The 20116-nt window shown below is 46.0% G+C and overlaps 1 protein-coding gene across 11 annotated transcripts in view; it reads left to right on the top strand.

Annotated features, from left to right (window-relative positions):
* AKAP13 (A-kinase anchoring protein 13) overlaps positions 1-20116 on the top strand; it is a 268166-nt gene that overhangs the window by 235389 nt on the left and 12661 nt on the right. For all 11 annotated transcript variants that reach the window (XM_044444959.1, XM_044444962.1, XM_044444958.1 and 8 more), the window contains 11 exons: positions 2668-2735; positions 3688-3748; positions 4608-4749; positions 5673-5785; positions 7941-8087; positions 8747-8997; positions 12002-12127; positions 13566-13683; positions 14733-14981; positions 17375-17451; positions 18670-18851. In XM_044444959.1, the coding sequence (XP_044300894.1) occupies positions 2668-2735; positions 3688-3748; positions 4608-4749; positions 5673-5785; positions 7941-8087; positions 8747-8997; positions 12002-12127; positions 13566-13683; positions 14733-14981; positions 17375-17451; positions 18670-18851 (1534 nt within the window). The remainder of the gene's footprint in view (positions 1-2667; positions 2736-3687; positions 3749-4607; positions 4750-5672; positions 5786-7940; positions 8088-8746; positions 8998-12001; positions 12128-13565; positions 13684-14732; positions 14982-17374; positions 17452-18669; positions 18852-20116) is intronic.

Raw genomic sequence — 20116 nt, forward strand, 5'->3', positions numbered from 1 at the left:
TTGTTCTTTGTGGCCTCTGTGCATCACACATATATGGGCTTTGTTGTGAAGTGCAAGGCCTCAATCAGTGAAAACTTCCACAGCTTGGCTTCACAGAGTGGGTGGCAGCCCAGCATTGCCCCGGTGAGGATCTGGATAAAGCAGGGATAAAGTTTCCTTTCCACCATGCTTGCAGTCACTTCACCAATTCAGACCTTCTGCTGCTCTCTTACCTGTTTGCCATCTTCTCTCTCTTTCTCCCCCCCCCCCCCCGCTAATATATATTCTATATTTTTGATACCTTTAACTTCCTCTGCTACCTGAGGTGAGGCCACCTTTGTGGCCTCTCTCCCCTTCTTCTCACCTGTCCTGTCCTGCTTGTGCCATGCTCTGAAGGGAAGCACTGAACAAGATGGCTGCCACCACCTTAGTTTTCCCTGAATACCTGTGGGCCTTGGCATGAGGCCAACCAGAGGTTATGACTGTTGCCTTACACTTAACTTTTTTCCTTGCAGTTAGTGACACTGACTTCCTTTTTGTTTGTTTCTGCTTGTAACTTTGTTCAACTCTCTTAATAAACATCCGGAATGTTGCATGTTTGCTTTCCTTCCTATGCATCTGGTAATTCAGGTTCTTCATTGATGTAATTATTATATAATTCACATGATTAGGCAAAAACCAACTTCTTTCAGAACATAAAATTCTAATTAGGGATGATAATGGAAGCCAGTCAGTTCCATTTAGAAGCAGCCAGGAATTAATTTCTACTTCTGTTCATTCCAGGAAGTGTAGTATTAAGTTGTGATCAAAATGACTTGATAAAAAATGAAAACACTGCATCTGGCAAGCTGATTTCTAGAATGTGTGTGGAACAGGGTGTTGGGAGGGAAGGAATACCTTGTACACTCACTTTACAAGTGCTGACCAATTTCTGAAAATTCTGACCTATGAAAGAGCTATTAAAGTGAACATGTCAAGCTGTTAATCCAAATTAATGGTCCCTGTTAACCAAAGCTGGGTGGAGGACTGTGTGTGAGTTACAGGCTGTGATACAGTGCGGGATTGCCTTCATGTACTTTAAGTCATACCTGAGTCTTGTTATGTTCCTGGAGAGGGGGACTCCTGCCCTGAGCCCCTTCCCCTTCCAGCTTGTTTCTTGCTATCAGCCCAGGTGACAACACGGTTGAGCGCTAGAGGGTGATCTGCGAGATGGCTTCTCTGTTGCCTGACAAACATTGACCTCTGTGGTGACGGTGGCTGGGGCTGTGCAGCAACAAGTGCACATGGACCGGCAGTGGCTTTCTGGGGGTTTGGGTGGGCGTTTAGGGCCACAAGGTTGGTGGCCGGTTTGTAGGGGATGGGGTATGAGGCGAGACTGAGGGAACTGGGTCTCTTCAGCCTGGAGAAGAGGAGACTCAGAGGGGATCTGTTGGCAACATACAGGCATGTGAGGGGGTGTCACACAGAGGTGGGTAGAGGCCTGTTCTCTCCTCCAGAAGAAGGCAGGAAGTGCACTAACAGAGCCAAGCTCAGGGAACCAGTTTGGATGCCAGGAAGCTCTTCCTGACAGTCAGGACCCCAAGGGTGTGGAATGGGCTTCCACGGGAGGTGGTTAAGGCCCCATTGGAGAGGGTGTTCAAGGATAGGCTAGACATGCGCATGGTAGGCATGTCCTGAATGGAGCCAGCTAGAGCCGGAGGTCAGACTAGATGGCCCGGGAGGCCCCTTCAGACTTGCTCTGTTTCTGTGTTTCTGCACATGCTGTGCAGTGGGCTGCACATCCTCTAGAGCCCCAGCCCAGCCTGAAGTGCCGCAGCAACCCCTCCTAGCCCGCTGCGCTGCACTGATTGTCACTCCATGCGCCAGCTGTGCTGCGTGGCGCACCCCACTTGATGCTGTGGAATGTGCGTAGCAGAGCAGCGCTGCTCAGAGAAGGCGTGGGGCACTTTGCTGTGCGGGAGGAGGCTGTCAGTGGCTACCGGCCCTGCTGGGCTGTGGGCTGCCACCTTCACCCAGCGGGGCACATCTGCACACCCTGGTTGCTGAGTAACTTGTACAGGATGTGGTCTTGCACTCATCCTGCTGGAGGGATCCTGTGGGCAGCTGATCTGTCTCTGTGTATGGAGTGCTGGACCTTGGCTCTGACCCGGCATGCCTTTGCTTATATTCTAATAACAAGGGCATCCCTTTGGGCTCCGTTCTTGACATCTAAATGAGAAGAGATCAGAGAATGAACTCCAGAATTCGCTTAATGACAGCATAACTGCTTTCATTTGTGTTATATTACCCAGTGAGTTTGATTTCTGCATCATAAAATGAATGGACTTTTGGTGATGATCTCCTAGCATCCTTCTGTTTTCATTCATGCCTGATAGACATTAAGCTCCTGTATTTCACCCTGGGGGCTCCTGTTCATTTTCAAACAGAATTCGCCATAAAAATCTGCTGGTGTGGGACTGATACCTGAACTGATGGTTCGCTTTTTCTCTGACTCAAAGGATTATTGTTTATTTTCTGTGCTGTCCCATTATGAAAAGTCTCTGAAACAGCAAATTTTAGCTGATCTTAGAGCTCCTGTGAACTCAGAGGAGCTGAAATGGTTGATCTCTGGAGGCCTGAAGGAGAAGTAGTAAGACATCTACACCTTAGGCAGGATTGTTGATGGTTCTCATCATTTGTTTTCTATAGATTGTGGTGTTCTCGTCCATAAAAGCTGCAAGGAGAACTTGGCTGCTTGTTCCAAGGTCAAAATGAAGGTAAATTCTCTCCTATTTTGTTTTGAACACATTTCCGTTTCCACAAATATGTGTGCCTAGAAACCGTATCATGGCAAAGGCACCAGGAAACTTGGAGTCCAGATCTCTGCTTTTGAATTGGGGTGGTTTTCTCAATCTCTGAAAATCCCAGGTTTGTTATTTTCCTTCCTTGCCCTTTCTGACCATTCTTCCAGTCCAGTTGTGAGTGCAATTTCCAGTGAGTCACGTTTCTGTACCTCTTGTATTTTCAGACTTTCCATGTTACTGCCAGTCTGTAGGTAATTGCTGAGGCTTTCACAGGCTGTTGAGTGATGTTCCTTGCTATTAAGACATGGATTTTTCAGCCCAAACACCTGTGGAAAGGAAAAGATACACATTTGGTTCTACCCCATTTTTCCTGTCACATTTATCTGTGATAAATCATGGATTTGGCTGCCTTCTAATCAATGAGGGCTACAGTTTTTCTAAGCACAGTGACTTGAAACTTTAGCTTTGTGGTCATTCTGATTTGCTCTCTCCATGGGCCAGATGGAAGGCTAAGCTGAATAGCCCATGGATTGGAAGAGCAAGACATTTCCAAAGGACCCTGCAACCTCAGAATGGAGATTGTGTGCATTTGACTTGCTTAAAATCCCTCCCCATGTCAACATTTCCAAGCTTGTGGAAAGCTAGAAACTTTCCTGCTGCTTGAGCTTGCCACATGTGGGGAGATACTGATCACAGGCCTCATAAAAGCAAAAAAGTGGCTCCTTCATGCATTCCAAGAGTATTCACTTGCATGGCTATACTGTGTGTGTGAGAGAGAGAGGGGGGAGGGAGGGAGAGAATGAGGGAGAGCAAGAGTGGGTGGGGGAAATGAGAGATGCATGGATGTATATTCTAGACTTCTTCGGATAATGACTTCTAGTGCAAGACTGAAACCTGCCCTTTCTGTTGTTTCGTTCATCTCCAGAAAACAGGACTTCAGCCGCATGATACTTCCTCATTGCCCACAGTAGTCATGAGAAGCAAGAGTGAGTAGCTTTTTTTCAATCCCTGTCGCCACCTTTCTGCAGCTTCTCAAAAGCTGGTAATTGTATTATACATCAGTGTAGGCTTTGGAATCATAGCCTAGCGTGTGCTTTGAGCACCAGGACAGATCTGGTTTATTGAATAAGCCTGTAGCCATCCTGTCTTTCACTTTGGCAAGATCCCGAAGGTGATGTTACAGGTGCTTGTGACAGTTCTGCGGAATCCACAGAAGCTTATAGAGATGGAAGCACCACAGAGAAGTCAGCTGACATTTTAAAAAATAGCAGTCAGTGACACTGCACAGAATCTTGTTTAGACTGTACAATTAGCGGCATATGTCTGTCCCTTTTCTGGTGACAATGGCATGCTACTGATGACAGAAACTCTTACCTAAGAGACCACATGCTTCATCTTGGTTCTTACCTTAGCAGAAAGGGGAACCATAGGCAGTGAGATCACAGATAGTCTGAAAGAAGCAGCTTTAGAAGAGCTCAGCAAATGAAAAGGGTTGGTGTTACTGTACTCAAAAATGTCCATGTTGTGATTTGGCATGGCACATTTTATTCTGCATGCGCCTTGCTGCCTGTCTCGATGTTTAGAAAGCTAGCAAGGGATCTCTTGTGCAGGTCAAGAAGCCAGGATGGGCAACTTGAAGCTCACCAGAACTTTTGACCTGCAGTGTCCCTAAGTGTTAGTCGGGGTGAGGGGTGAGGAATAGTGGGAGTTGTAAGCTAGTACATTTGGGGGGCTACAACTTGCCCATCTGTGCAATAAAACTGCCTGGTTCAAATGCTGGGAACTCGTGTCAGAAAGGTGCTCTGTGAGCTTGGTCATTAATGCCCGTTGATGCTTCCTTTGCAGCCTCTCAACCAAAGGAAAGACCTCGATCGGCGATATTAGCCCCAGATGAGAACACTGTCACCTCCCTGTTCAATAACAGGAGATCCCAGCAGCTGCCCAACCCAGCCCTTTCGAAAAGTGTCTCAATCCAGAACATCGCTGGGTAAGACTCATTCTCTCTGGGTGGGCATAGTTGCCACTCATGTGTGCATGGCCAGAGCTGGTGACAAGCCCGTGGCTCAGTTGAGACAGTACGTGATGTGAGCAGGATCCCAAGTTTGATTCCTGGATCTGCCAGTTAAAAGGTCTTGGTGATGGGGCTGCAGAAGGGCTCTGCCTGGCACCAGAAAGAGCTACTTCTGATCCAGGCTGCCTAGCGTGGTTGGCCTCCAGCCCTGAAGGACAAATTCAGCCCACCTGGGGTCCCAGTTCGACCCTCTGTGGTCCCATGGCCCCACCCCATTTCCCTTAATCATTTTGTGCATTTTGTGCGGTTCTTCGCATTCTAAAAGGCTGAAGTAACTTCCCTAAACTCTGCAGCTTGTAGTAAGAACTTTAAGCTCAACTATGCACTGGTATCATTGGCCCTGCTTGTCACAGGAATGCAGTCCCTGGAGCTTCTCCAAAACTCAGTTCTGCCCTGGGGCTGAAAGAGGCTCAGCAACTCCTGGAGTTTACAGCACAGCACCAGATGATCCATTGGCCTCCCCTGCTGTATAAGTCAGCTTCATACGTTCTTTGCATTTTGACACCTTCACATGGCAGTTTGATTTAAAGATCATCACTTAGTCTGACTGTGTTCATCATCTCCCGTTGCAAAAAAAGATGTCAAAAATGGTTAGCAGATTTGAGTAACTGGAAATTCCAAACAGGGATCAAAGTAAGGCTGATGCTGGGGGAGGGTCTTGCAGGGAAGAACCGGGCTATGACCACACCCCCCTAGAAATCGTGACTTCCCTGCTTTGCAGCTCTTTAGCAGAGACCTGGCCTCCCGCAGCCAATGCACAGCCACATGTTTACTTGCAGCTGGCATCCTAAAGGGCCCGTGTTGTCTTTTTCTTTGCCCCCCCTTCCTTATCCCTTCAGAGTTGGAAATGATGAAAGCATGCTTCACACGTGGAAGTTCCTCTCTCATTCGACAGATTCCTTGAACAAAATCTGCCGAGTGAATGAATCCATGGAGTCCCTAACAGACGAAGGTGAGTGACATTGGCAAAACTGCTGAGGTCTTGATACGCTGCAAGATTGGAGCTGGACATTTCCACACGTACAAGGTGTCTTGCATGTAGATAACAAGCACAGTCAGAAGGGGCTTCATGTAGATCTCTCCTTGATGGACAGAATTCTTACACACACAGAACCTCATTCAGGTAAAATTAAGTTTAGAAAAGTGTATCTTCTGAGAAAATATATACAAAATATATTGTGCATTTATTTTTTACAATGATACACAAAGTAACATGGGAGCCCCTAGATGACCATCTCCCTTCCTCTGGGAAGGTTGTTTTCCCTTTGTGTTAAGCCTTGGCAGCCAGTTTTGGTTGTGGCCAGAACAGTTTCTTGATTTTCCATGGGCCCAATGGTTGCTGACCCCAGCAGGGACAGCTTGATCTGGCTGCTGTGTGTGAGGGCTGCGCGCTGCTTGGGTGGAGCCGTTAGTGTCTTTCTGCCAGGGGAAGGGAAACGCCTCATGGAAAGAATTTCCTCTCCCCATTGTGTCAGCTCCCTCAAATCTGCTCTGGAAGTTTGGGGGACCCCCCAGGTTTGGGGGGGGTGCACATGGAGACATGCAAGTTACCATGATTGGTTTGCTGTTCTGCTCATGAATAGGTTGCTTCAGGTACCTAAATCCAATGAGGTTGCATTGACCTATGTCCCCAGGTAGAATGCTGAGCCTTTCTGGATTTCTGTTAGCTGATCTCAGACTAGGAGACTCACAACTCACAATGTGCAAGCACCCAACCCACCTTGGTAGCGGAGGTTTCCTCAACCCCCAGCATTTTTCTGAAATGGTATTCAGAGGACAAGTAAACAGTGCGTCTTTGCAAAGTAATGTGGTCTTAAATAAGCTGTATTGATTGTGTCATGTCTGTTGATATTTCTATCTGTTATTGCTTTCATGGCTTGAATATGCAGGCTTGTGATGCTCTCTTCCACAATTCCATTAATTTACCAGAGTAAACAAAGGCAGATAAATTGCATGTTAATTGCAGTGCAGTTACACAAAATTACATAAATGGTTTGCTCACACAGTAATGAGAATTTTCTCAGCTTTTAGCCACCAAATAACTTATAAAAGGCTGTGTGTGTGCACACGCATGCATATCATTTCTAGGTTTGAGTCAAATTCTCAGTAGTCGACAGAAGATCATTCCTGTTCTTGGTGGGTATGTGATCCAGCTGATGAGATGACTGTGTAGTACCCTGTATCCAATCAGATCTGACCATGTGATGAAATTAGGAGCTCAAATCACAGTGAAGGCAATGCTTTCTGCCTTTACTCTGAGTAGGAGAAATATTTCACCCTATTCTGCAGACTTCACCCTACAAACGAACCATATAAGTAGGTGGGAAATTTCTCAAAGTGTTCCCTCCCCCCGCCTGCATTATCATTATGTTTTGTACACTGTACAGCCATGTTTGGTTCAGTTCATACCCAGGAGCTACTCTTCTGGTCAAATGTATATAATTGGATTTCCTAACATGATGCATAAAATGGTTTTTGGTCCTACTTGGTAAGCCCAGGGGATGTTGAGCTGGCTGGAGCATGCTAGGAATTCTAGTCCAGCAGTCTGGAGGGCATGAGGCTGAAGAGGCTTGTTCTAGACTCTGCAGGATGTAAGAGGGCTCCCAGGTAAAACATACAAGGCCGTCCAAAGCTCACTCGTGCCCTTAAAACCTCAAGCGATGCTTGATGCCTGCACAGGCTGAACCCTTGGGCCAAAGTTGCGCAGACTGGTAAAAGGGCAGTGCTCTTGCCCCATGAAATGACCTTAGGGTCTTTCTCTTCTCCGATGAAAAGCAGACCAAGGTGAGCTTGGGTAGTGAGTGAGCCTGATTGGAATTCTTCACTTGAAAGATCCGAGCTGCTGCGCCAAGGTTCAGAATGTGCTCACTCAGGTGCTAAGATGCTTGCAGGGATCTGTGGCCATGAAAGTGCAGTAGCCATGAAACTCTGGGTAGCTAATCCTTATTTTGGGTCACCATCAGAGCATTTGCCGTTATCCCCAACCAAAGAGCAAATCACACTGTCAGCACCTCTAGTGAGCACATTAGCCCACCGTATATCAGACCAAGGTGGAGGAAGGCATCCCAGGAGTGCTTGCATCATGAGCGACCTCTCCGCCCTCCTAGGTGCAGACATGAATGAAGGCCAGCTCATGGGAGATTTTGAAACGGACTCAAAGCAGTTGGAAGCCCAGTCCTGGAGTCAAGTGGTAGACAGCAAGTTTCTCCGGCAGCAGAAGAAGGATGTTGTGAAGCGGCAGGATGTCATCTACGGTAAGCATCTTTCTAGCAAAGCATATCAGTCAATCTAAAACCTGCAGCCACAGAAACTAAATTCTGCGACTTGGTATACATTGGCAAGAGAGGGTGTGGTTTCTCTTATAGTTGTATCTTTTAATCTTCTAATCAAAGAAAAGGGTGAGGCAGTACAGAGGCTCACTCACCTGCCTTGTTTGCTGCTAGAATCTTGTTTAGCAGCTACTCTGGTTTTAGCAAGCACTTCACTGATTTCTCTCTCTTCCTCTTTAAAGTAGATCCTTTCAGCATTCTGTTGTTTATTTTTCCTGTGCTGTTTTTCTTTCTGTCCATCCTGTTCTTTTATGTTTGTTTATTTCTTTACTAAATGTATAAACTGCACCAATAGCCCTATGTTGCTTGTTGATGTGTTCTTACCTTGTTTTGTGGTTTTATATTGCAAAACAAACATTATGAGTTAAGGCAGGATGTCCTAAATTCAATAAATATGCCCTTGACTATGACTCGCATGTTTGCCAGCCATGGCTAAGTCTGAAATTTGTAATCTAATGTCCAGTTGTTTGGAAAGCTGAGTGCTGTGACCCGAAGTTGGTTTTGTGGCTCTTTTGTGCTTTGAAGAATCAAACACAATCTTTTGTTGTGTCTTTTGTTTATCCCTGTCTGCTCCTCTCCTGCAGAACTGATGCAAACGGAGATGCACCATGTCCGCACCTTGAAGATCATGAGTGATGTCTACAGCAGAGGGATGGTGCAGGAGTTGCAGTATGAGCAGCAGATGGTGGAAAAAGTCTTCCCGTGCCTAGATGACTTGTTAAATATCCACAGCCAGTTCTTCCAACGAATTCTGGAGAGGAAGAAGGAGTCACTGGCAGACAGAAGCGATAAGAACTTTGTCATCAAGAGGATAGGGGACATCCTAGTGAACCAAGTGAGCAGTGGGGAATGTGCCTGAGGGTGGATCACAGCCTCTGCTTTATTTTTGCAAATAAAAATGAAGTATTCCGCTTGCATGATTTATTTTGCTCATCTTGTGAGCGGGGGCAAAAATCAACACAGAACCCTAGAACTGTTCTTCCCCAGCACCCACTGCAAGTCCCACTCAGGAAGCACCCTCTTCCCCCATTTCTCATTCATTTGTTTGTGGTTTGATTTGTTTGGGTTAGTGGAATCATTCATATTTGGGTTAGTGGAATCATTCATACTTTCTCCTTCAGCTGAAACCTTGTGCAGATATGAATTAAGAATGTTGTTAGTTGCGAAGTTGTGTCTGACCCATCACAACCCCATGGACAACATTTCTCCAGGCTTTCCTGCCCTCCACCATCCCCCAGAGTCCACCTAAGCTCACACCAACTGCCTCAGTGACTCCATCCAGCCACCTCATCCTCTGCCATCTCCTTCTTCTTTTGCCATCTATTGTTCCCAGCTTTAGGCTCTTCCCCAGGGAGTCCTTCCTTCTCATTAGGTGGCCAAAGTATTTGAGTTTCATCTTCAGTATCTGGCCTTCTAAAGAGCAGTCAGGGTTGATCTCCTCTAGGACTGACCGGTTTGATTATCTTGTGGTCCAAGGAACTCGCAGGAGTCTCCTCCAGCACCACAATTCAAAGGCCTCAATTCTTCAGCGCTCAGCCTTCCTTATGGTCCAGCTTTCATAGCCATACATTGCAACTGGGAAAACCATAGCCTTGATTGTATGCATTTTGTTGGCAGGGTGATGTCTGCTTTTTAGTATGCTGTCTAGATTTGCCATAGCTTTCCTCCCCAGGAGCAAGCATCTTTTAATTTCTTGGCTGCAGTCACCATCTGTGGTGATCTTGGAGCCCAGGAAAATAAAATCTGTCACTACCTCCATTTCTTCCCCATCTATATGCCAGGAAGTGAGAGGACCGGATGCCATGATCTTAGTTTTCTTAAAGTTGAGTTTCAAGCCAACTTTTGCGCTCTCCTCCTTCACCCGCATCAAGAGGCTCTTTAGTTCCTCTTCACTTTCTGCCATTAGAGTGGTATCATCTGCATATCTGAGGTTGTTGATATTTCTCCCAGCAATCTTAATTCCAACTGATGATTCATCTGGGCCTGCCTTTCTCATGATGTGCTCTGCATATAAGTTAAATAGACAGGGCGACAGTATACAACCTTGCCAAACTCCTTTCTCAATTTTGAACTAATCAGTGGTTCTGTGCACAGTTCTCTCTGTTGCTTCTTGACCTGCATATAGGTTTCTCAAGAGACAAATAAGATGATCAGGTACTCCCATCTCTTTAAGAACTTGCCACAATTTGTTGTGATCCACACAATCAAAGACTTTAGCATAGTCAATGAAGCAGAGGTAGATGTTTTTCTGGAACTCGCTAGCTTTCTCCATGATCCAGCGTATGTTGGCAATATGATCTCTAGTTCCTCTGCCTCTTCGAAATCCTGCCTATACTTCTGGTAGTTCTTGGTCCACATACTGCTGGAGCCTAGCTTGTAGGATTTTGAGCATAAATTTGCTAGCATGTGAAATGAGTGCAATGGTGCGGTAGTTTGAACATTCTTTGGCATTGCCTTTTTTTGGTATTGGAATGTAAACTGACCTTTTCCAATCCTGTGGCCACTGTTGAGTTCTCCAAATTTGCTGGCATATTGAGTGTAGTACTTTAACTGCATCGTCTTTTAGGATTTTGAATAGCTCAGCTGGAATACTGTCGCCTCCACTAGCTTTGTTGTTGCTCAGACTTGCTAAGGCCCATTTGACTTCACATTCCAGGATGTCTGGCTCGAGGTCAGTGACCACCCCATCGTGGTTATCAGGGACATTAAGCTCTTTCTTGTATACTTCTTCTGTGTAATCTTGCCACCTCTTCTTAATCTCTTCTGCCTCTGTGAGGTCCCTGCCATTTTGGTTCTTTATCATGCCCATCTTTGCATGAAACGTTCCCTTCATATCTCCAATTTTCTTGAAGAGATCTCTGTTTTCTTCTATTTCTTTGCACTGTTAATTTAAGAAGGCATTCTTTTCTCTTCTAGCCATTCTCTGGAATTCTGCATTCAATTGGGTGTATCTTTCCTTTTCTCCCTTGCCTTTCGCTTCCCTTCTTTCCTCAGCTATTTGTAAAGCTTCCTCAGACAGCCATTTTGCTTTCTTGAATTTCTTTTTCTTTGGGATGGTTTTAGTTGCTGCCTCTTGTACAATGTTGCAAACCTCCATCCATAGTTCTTCAGGCACTCTATCAGATCTATTTCCTTAAATCTGTATGTCACCTCTACTGTATATTCATCAGGGATATGATTTAGGTCATACCTGAGTGGCCTAGTGCTTTTCCCTACTTTCTTCATTAATAGAATAGAGTCACGGAAAGACCCCCCTTTCCCAAATTAGGCATCCCATATGGAGGAGGAGACCTGTCTGGGGGAAAGCTCAGCTATTCTTTCTGGGCTTGGGCAAATTTCTTCCAATTTCCAGGGCCCATGCAAGGAAAAGCATCTGTGGCAGCAGTGGCATTGTGGGCACGGGGCAAGCAGGGATGCAAGCCCAGGACTTTGTGATTAGTGGGATACTGATGTATTCAACCCCCCCCCCCCCCCGTTTCCTTGGGCCTTGCTGTGGTCTTTTCCATGGCTGGGGTGGGGAATTCATTTTCCCAGCAACTTGCAGCTGCTTCCTTCCTTTTTCCAAATCAAGGTTTGCAGCTGCCGCAACAGGTGCTTTTCTCTCTCCATAGTCCCCGCCGCTGTGTAACTGGTGAGTTGGGTGGGCATTGGGTGGGCGGAGAATGGCAGCCACCAGCCTGCCGGTGGGAACTCTGTGTTGTTTGCAGCAGCAAAATTAAAGAGGGGGAAAGCCTCTTCTGCCAGGTTTTCTAGTGAGACCCACCAATTTTCCTCCTACCTGATTTTTAAAAAATCATCTACTATGCAGGGGATCTCTGATTTCTATTTTCTGTTCCTAGTTTTCTTGGGAGAATGCTGAACGAATGAAAAAAACGTATGGCAAGTTTTGTGGACACCAGAACGAGGCGGTAAATTACTTCAAAGACCTGTACTCTAAGGAGAAACGGTTCCAAGCATTCATTAAGGTAATCAACCAGTAGTGTGGCATTTTGCAAGCATATTGGGATTTTCAAAGAACCCAAGGCAGCTTATGCTTATGTTGTATTTTTAATTCATTTAATCCTCATCACATCCCTGTGAAGCAGGTGATGCTGAGAGTCCATGATGGGCCCAAAGTCGCCCAGCAAGCTTCAGAGTCCCAGTTCAGCACTCTAACCACTAGGCATGCTGGCTCTCAGGTGTGGAGAGACCAGACTCAGGAAAGGGGGTGCAGAAAGGCAAAGTGAAAGTGTTGTGTTTTTCTTTCCACGGTCCAGCTGCTGCAACAAGAGCTCTTGGGAATGTTCAGTACATCTAGCAAATGGGGCAGGGGTTTTTTCCAGATCAGGAAAAGCTTTAATTAAAATCATGGAGACAGGAAATGTGTGCACTTTAGATAATGATAATAGGTGTGGTATCAGAGGGATAATTATTTATTTTATTTATTTCTTGGATTTCTATCCCACCATTTTCTTTCTTTAAGAACTCAAAGTGGCTTATATCATTCTTCTCCTCCTGTTCCCAATCTTATCCCCACAACAACCACTCTGTGAGGTAGGCTTGGTTGAGAGTCTGTGAGTGGCCTAAAGTCACCCAGTGAGTTCTATGTCTGAGCAGGGACTAGAACCCAGATCACCCGAGTGCCAGCCCCACGCTTTGAACCACTGCACCACACTGGCTCTCTAAATATGAGACAGTCAGGCCACCGAACTGAATTCCTGGTGGTTTCTCCACCCGTACATTCCCTGTAAGCACCAGAAGCTTGGGTGGTAGTGTTGAACAGGGAGCTGGAAGCCTGGTTCTGCTCTTTTGCAGCTAAACTGTTGCAATAATAGTTTAGTTTTTGTTTTAGCTTCGTATTTTATAGTTATAAAGCTATATTATAAATAAATTATTTTCTAACATGTATTACTTTATTATATATTTTATTGAGTTGCTGAAAGAATGCTTTTGGGTAGCTAGGAATGATTTTTTTTATGTGACAGGACCTCTAAAGCAGTCCTGGTTCTCCAAACCAGTTCTTGGCCAGAGAGCTGCAGAATTGGAGCATCTTGGGGTTCATTTGCAAGGTATAACAGGACTGGTATGGCATGGTGGTTGGAGTGTTGGACTGGGATCCAGGAGAGCCCGGTTCTAGACCCCATTCAGCCCTAAAGCTCCCTGGGTCAGGCACTGACACTCAGCCTAGCCTACCTCACAGGGTTGTTGTTGTGAGGCTGCAGTTGAGAGGAGGAGACTTAAGTGTGCTGCCTTAGATTCCTTGAAGAAAAAGGGTGGGATAGAAATATAATAAATACATGAAAATAAAGTACATGCAAGCTGCTTTGCTAACGGTGATAGCATGGAGAAGTGTTATCTAGGTAGGTCCCCTTCACCTCTCACTCCTGCCAACCTAGCATGTTTGCTTACTTCCCTATTCTCCAGAAAAAGATGAGCAGCTCCGTGGTGAGACGCCTGGGCATTCCGGAGTGCATCTTGCTGGTGACGCAGAGGATCACCAAATATCCCGTGTTGTTACAGAGAATACTGCAGTATACAAAAGGTGATTCCTTTTCGTTTCTGTAGAAATAAGACGTTGCTCTCCTGGAAAATGCTTTAAAACTCCACTGTTTTCTAGCATGGCAGGAAACCCGAAAACATAATGGCATCATCAGTTGGCCCCAATTCATCACGGTTTAGTCAGCATCTTTTGTGAGACCATTTCATCAGTGTTTTGGAGTCCCTTTGTGCTCATGTGATGATTGGACTGTTGTCTTTGATGAAAGCCCTTTCCATGGAAAGCTCCTTTTCTCGGAAGCGATCTTGAAATAGTGCTTCCAAATGTTAAATTTCTAGATCTGCCCATGCTCTCAAAGTGGTTCATTTGGGTTTAATTGTACCCACGCAGATCGGTCAGGAGAGCAGTCTTTTCCCCATGTCGGGCCATTGACCCACATGAAAAGTCACCACGGAGGTTACTAGCCAATGACGGGTGGGGTCAGGGCCCAACTGGGCAGAGTTTGCCAGATTGCTCTCTCTGTCACCCCATCCCTTCTCCGCACACAAACACACACAGACACACACACGGTGAAAAGGTGTGGGGGGAAGCAGACAAGCAAGCAATCCCCCCGGGGCTGTTCCAGAAAGCAAAATCAGACTTGCCACGGCGAGGCAGCCATAAGATGTTGATGGCAGCGTGAAGTTAAGGCCGCCCTGGCAGTGCCAGCTCCTCTCGTGCTGCTTCGACACTTGATCCCTATTTGGGTAGAACTATTTGGGGACAAAATAACGATGCGCTATGTCAGTTGTCAAGGGCCACACATGCATTTAGGCTCTGTACCCCATAAGAGTCTCTTTCTCTTACTGTACTCATGCATCTCGGCCAGAGAGAATATTGCAGGTTGGCCTTCCTTGTTCGCAATGAATTCTCACCTGGGAAGACATCTGTGGCTTACAGTCAAGTGTTTCTGCTGCAGATGCATGCCAGGCTGATGGCTCCAGGGGGGCTGGGGATGAGAAGTCAAGAGCCGGGTGTTTCGAGCTCAGTAGTGGGGTGAGAGAACACAAATGCAAGGGCAACAACTGAAAGGAAAGTTTCTCTTATGTTTTCAGAAAATGATATTGAACATCAAGACCTGGTACTGTCGCTAAACCTAGTAAAGGAAGTCATCACTGCCGTGAACAGTAAAGTCAGCAACTATGAGAAGAAGATGCGTCTCAATGAAATCTACACCCGGTCAGACAGCAAGTCCATCATGAGAATGAAGAGTGGACAGATGTTTGCCAGGGAGGACCTGCGGCGCAGGAAATTTGTCCGGGATGGGCCTGTCTCCCTGAAAAATGCCGCGGGCAGATTGAAAGGTAGTAGAACCCTAATTCTTCGCCCTTTCCTTGCATTTTGGATAAAAATCAACATCTTTGGCCACAATCCAGTATGCTTTCCACATTAAGGCCATCTCTTAAATTCCTCTCCATTTAAGCACAAGTAAACCTTGCCATTTCTTAATAAAAACAACGCACACTAACTTTGGGACCCCCAAAGACTTACACTCAATTAAAATAACAATTAAGCAATATAATAGAACAAAGTACATAAAACCACTAAGCATATGTACAGATGGATCGATCCATCATGCAGTCTGGTCTGGCCCTGCCTTAGGCACATGTGGGGTGTCCAAGGCAGATGATTAGTTATTTAATGGTGTAAAACTGTATTTGTAGTTTCTGCTTGTTGGATTATCTGTCTCAGATGCCAACATGTCTTGGTCAGAGTTGGCTCCTGTGCATCTGATGGTCACAGCCAACCATGTCGGCATGAGGTTGCTGGAGCTGTAATCAATGAGTGATCAATCTTGAAGGGGCCTTTGAAACTGTGCCATTTAACCTGCTGCCAAACACCAGCCAGACTTCCCGAGGGAGTTTGGGTCACTAATGAAGAACTGACACCACCCAGAGCTGGTTGGTGCAGCCTTTTGTCTGGGCTGTGGAAAGGCTTTGGTATGAGCGTCTTTTTCCTGTGCAGCTATTATGAACCTTCGATACATGCCCGGTTTACTTGCCAGAGTCAGCATATGCATGCACGCCTCTGGGACACAGGTAGTGAGTCCCTCCTCCCAAGTACATGTGTGACGTGACTCTCCTGTCAAATCTCCTGCCTCAAGTGCATCGGAATAGCTTAGGTGGCTCCAAAGGAATGAACTGCTGGTGCACGGGGTGGGGGTGGGGAGGGGAGTGACTCAGTGGCAATAGCATTTGGCCTGGGGGCTGGTGGAAAGGGAGGTTGCAGGTGGCGCGGAAGCTGGTGCGTCATTTGCAGCTGGGGAGACAGCTAGGAATGTCTGTTTCGGGTGGATTAGAGACCCCAGACAGGAAAACATTGCCCTAGGTCAGAATCGTTTTGTCCATCTTTGAGAATGTCAGTTGGATGCCTAACCATTTCTCAAGAAGTTAATTGGCTACATGCAGAGCGTTTTTGATACAGGTGGCCTTCAAGCACGCAACCAGCAGGGTACAGTCCCTGGAACTTAACCCCGTGTGAATGATCTGAATGTGTGCATTAGTGTTTTGTGATGTCTAGTTGTTCTTTTTGTACTGAAATGATGTTTGATACTTCTTTCCTGTTAACAGTTCCATAATTAAGCTTTGAATTCCAGTACTAATATTCCAAAGAGATCCTTTTCTTTAGATCCCCCACACATTTTCATAGCAGTTTACTTTGTACATTAAAATCCTATGCCCTATCAGTCTTCCCCACTCCTCCAGCAATACTAAAGGTCTTTCCTTCCAGCACTGAGCCACCAGCAAGCAGGTAGCTATCGACAAATCACTTACGGTTTATGGTTCATTATCAAAATTTACTGAAACTCAAAACTGTAGGAGCTCTTGGCAGTTTGCACGTTGTTATCTTTTTTAAAATTATAGCCACACCTGTCCATTAAACAAAAAAAAATCCTTGTGATCAGTCAGTTCAGTCCTCCATATCCTCTTCAGGGACATTGTAACACCTGGGGAATTACTTTCTTGACTGAATGACTTTGGTATGACAAGTGGTAAGAACTCCTCAAGGAATAAGGTGTTCCTCTTCGCGGCAGCTAAGGGCTGCATTGATTCATTTATTCGATTTATATTCTGCTTTGCCTCCCCAAAATAACAACAACAACTGACTCTTAATCTTATCCCAACAACAGCCACCTGGTGAGGCAGGCTGGCCTCCGAGTCTGTGACTGGCCAAAGCCACACACTTGGCTTCATGGCTAAGCGGGGACTAGAACCCAGGTCTCTTAATGGCTACACCACGCTGGTATCCCATTCCATGCTGTTGAGGACTTGGTTGGCCACTGTGCGAACAGAACATTAATCCAGATAGACCCTTGCTTTGATTCAGCAAAGCTCTTCTTACATTCTGATACTGTAAGCACCAAACAGCGCATTCTCATACACAGACACTCGCAAAAGCGGGGGCGGGGGGGACTTGCTTGAAAGGTCCATCCATCCATCTCTGGCCAAAAAGCCAGGTGTGCTGGGAGCTGAGCATCCTTTGGCAGAGTTTTAAAAATGCACACCCCTTTCCCTAAATGTTGGTTGTGAGCATGATTTGCGCCTCCCTCCCTCTACTGAAAAGCCGCATCATGGGAAGCAGGCCATCTTTAGCTGCTGGCAGGACAACTCACCTCTACAGATGTGTGTGGCTTTTTGCTCATTGGGTTTTTTACATTATGATGTTTTTCTTTTTTTCCTCTCTCTCTCATTGCCAGAGGTCCAAGCTGTTCTTCTCTCAGATGTTCTAATATTCCTTCAGGAAAAGGATCAGAAATATGTATTTGCATCTCTGGTAAGATCTTCAGTGCTTTCTCTTCCACCCTTAAAACAAAAGTTGCTTTCACTTAGCTATAAGTGCATCCTTGTTTTATTTCATTTCATTACTTCACTTTGAAGTAAAGAAAATGATACTTCACATTGTAGGAAATATCCTGGATCCTTGGCCAAAAAAAGAGATGATTTTGGCCCCTGATTCCTCTACGTAAACTTTTCTTAGCTTTTTTTAATGCATTATTCCACTGCTTTACTTTCTTAACAACTGTGGACCATGCAAAGGAGCATGCCAATGCTTTAAATAAATAATAAACAATGAAACAGCATTTAGTAAGAAGTAAAACAGTTTCACAGACTTGTTTGGGGTGATCCCAATGGTGCGTGCATGTGCTCTAACTTTGCAAACTGAACTGCCCCGTTGCCTGCAGAAGGAAGGGCTTGCCTAGCTATCGGGGAACACAGGTTTGATCCGGGGGTTTCCTGGAGCCCGGTGAAGCAAAAGCTTCTCTTTCACACTGGCTGACTGGCTAGGTTGGCGCTTTTGCAGTCGGGTGAGGGTGGAGAGACTCCAGCCACCAAAAGTTATTTGTGTAGGCTCAAGAGGAACTGGTACCATGTGGTGGTGAAGAGCTTGGGCCAGGAAGTTTTCTGCTGTGTCATTTTTCCTCCCCTGTAAAGCTCACTGGCATGCTTTGCAAGCCCCTCTGCTCTCAGCCGTGGTCCTGAGATCCGCTGAGGGAGGATGCAGGCAGGGCCTGCAGGTTTGTGGAACACTCTCCCCAGTCCATTTTTAAGATGAACTTGGAAGGAGTCACTGGGACAGCAGAGAACCAGTGGTGTTTGCGTGCAACGGTTAAGGCAGAAAAGGCTTCCTCTAGTTCCCGTGTGTTGTGATAGTGTGTGGCTTCAGGGCCAGCATTTAGGGGAGGCACCATCGCTCGGTGGCAGAGCACCTGCTTTTAATGGAGAAGGTCCCAGGTTTGTTCTCCGGCACCTTCAGGTGGATTGGAAAGAGATCCAGCTGGAAGCCTTGGCAAGCTGCAGCCACTTGGGGCAGCAGCATCGGGCTGGGAGAACAGTGGTCCTACACTGTGTAAGGGCGCTTCCTGTGCTCCCAAGACATCGCCTTTTCCGTCAAACCTTGGGATATTGCGCTGACTAATGGCCAAAGGTGTGAGATGAAAACTAATTTGTTTTCTCTCTTCTCTATCCCTCCCCTTCTCCGGTCTGACAAAAGGATCAAAAATCCACAGTGATCTCGCTGAAGAAGCTGATTGTTCGAGAAGTCGCCCATGAGGAGAAGGGCTTGTTCCTGATTAGCATGGGAGGGAAAGACCCGGAGATGGTGGAGGTTCATGCCAGCTCTAAGGAGGAACGCAACAGCTGGATACAAAGCATTCAGGACACAATCAACACAATGTAAGGAGACATGCGTGTGGCATATGTGGGCCTGTTGTGGTTGGAAGAGATCCCAAGTGAACGTTCAGGAGAGTTCACAGGGAAGGGGCAAAGGCTTTGCTTTGCATTATACAAAGCTCAGGTTCAAGTCCCAGGGACCACCAGGCAGGGCCAGGAAAGGATCCTACCTGAAACCTTGCAGAGCCACGGCCAGCCAATGTTGACAGCACCTGGCTAGTGCAGCAGGCTTGGCATAAGGTAGCTTCCAGGGTTCCTAAGTTAGGCATTTTCATGCTTTCACAATTGTGGAAGGGAAGAAAATAGCTACAGTTCTGTCCAAGTCAAGGTTCCTGCACACCTTTGCTATTTACTGTGAAATAGGCCTCTGTAATTGCTGGGCCTACCAATGCACAGACCCTTTTGCTGAAAGACAGACAGATGGACGCACGGAAAGGAAAACTAGTGCGTGTACCTGAGCTGGGTTGACAGCTTGCTATGGTTGTTGTTATGAGTGATCCACTGTGCTTTTGCAGTGTAATAATCAATTAACTGTATTTTGTTTGATAGACTAGTCAAATGTAACTCTTACATAAATAAAAGGTATCCATGCATACAGTTAAGCACCTTTAAAAGGGTTAAATATTAGAATTGACTGCTAGGTCTTCACTATGAATCAAAGAAAACAGATTTTATAACGGGAATGAAAAAAGTTCACTACAAGTGGCATTGAAATATTTATAAAATGCTATATGTTGAAAAATGTGGTGTGTACAAAGCCAGTGTGGCGTAGTGGTTAAGAGCATGGGACTGGGACTCAGGCGATCTGGGTTCTAGTCCCCGCTCGGCCATGGAGCCAACTGGGTGGCTTTGGGCCAGTCACAGACACTCACCCCAACCTACCTCACAGGGTTGTTGTTGTGGGGATAAGATGGAGGAGGAGAATGATGTAAGCTGCCTTGAGCCCTTTGTAGGAAAAAGGCAGGATCTAAATCGAAAAATAAAATAAATAAATAAAAATGTTACAAACCCCAGCCAGTGCAAAAGCACACAATCTCCGATTGCAATTTGAAAAATTGGCCAGATATGAATTTCTTAGGCTTAATATGGTGGAAAGTTAAATGTAGTCAAGATTGGGCTTCTAAAATCCTGACTCTTGTCCACACCCCTGCCTAAACTGAAAGCTTGGCCTTCCTCTGAAAGCATTTGCTGTTTCCCAACAAATTTGGAGCAGTGCTGCTAGGAGATAAGTCGTTCAGGCCATTTCTGAGCACCTGGCATCTGATGAG

The sequence above is a fragment of the Varanus komodoensis genome, unplaced genomic scaffold (genome assembly GCF_004798865.1).
Source record: "Varanus komodoensis strain SLA01 unplaced genomic scaffold, ASM479886v1 scaffold46_3, whole genome shotgun sequence".
NCBI lineage: Eukaryota > Metazoa > Chordata > Lepidosauria > Squamata > Varanidae > Varanus > Varanus komodoensis.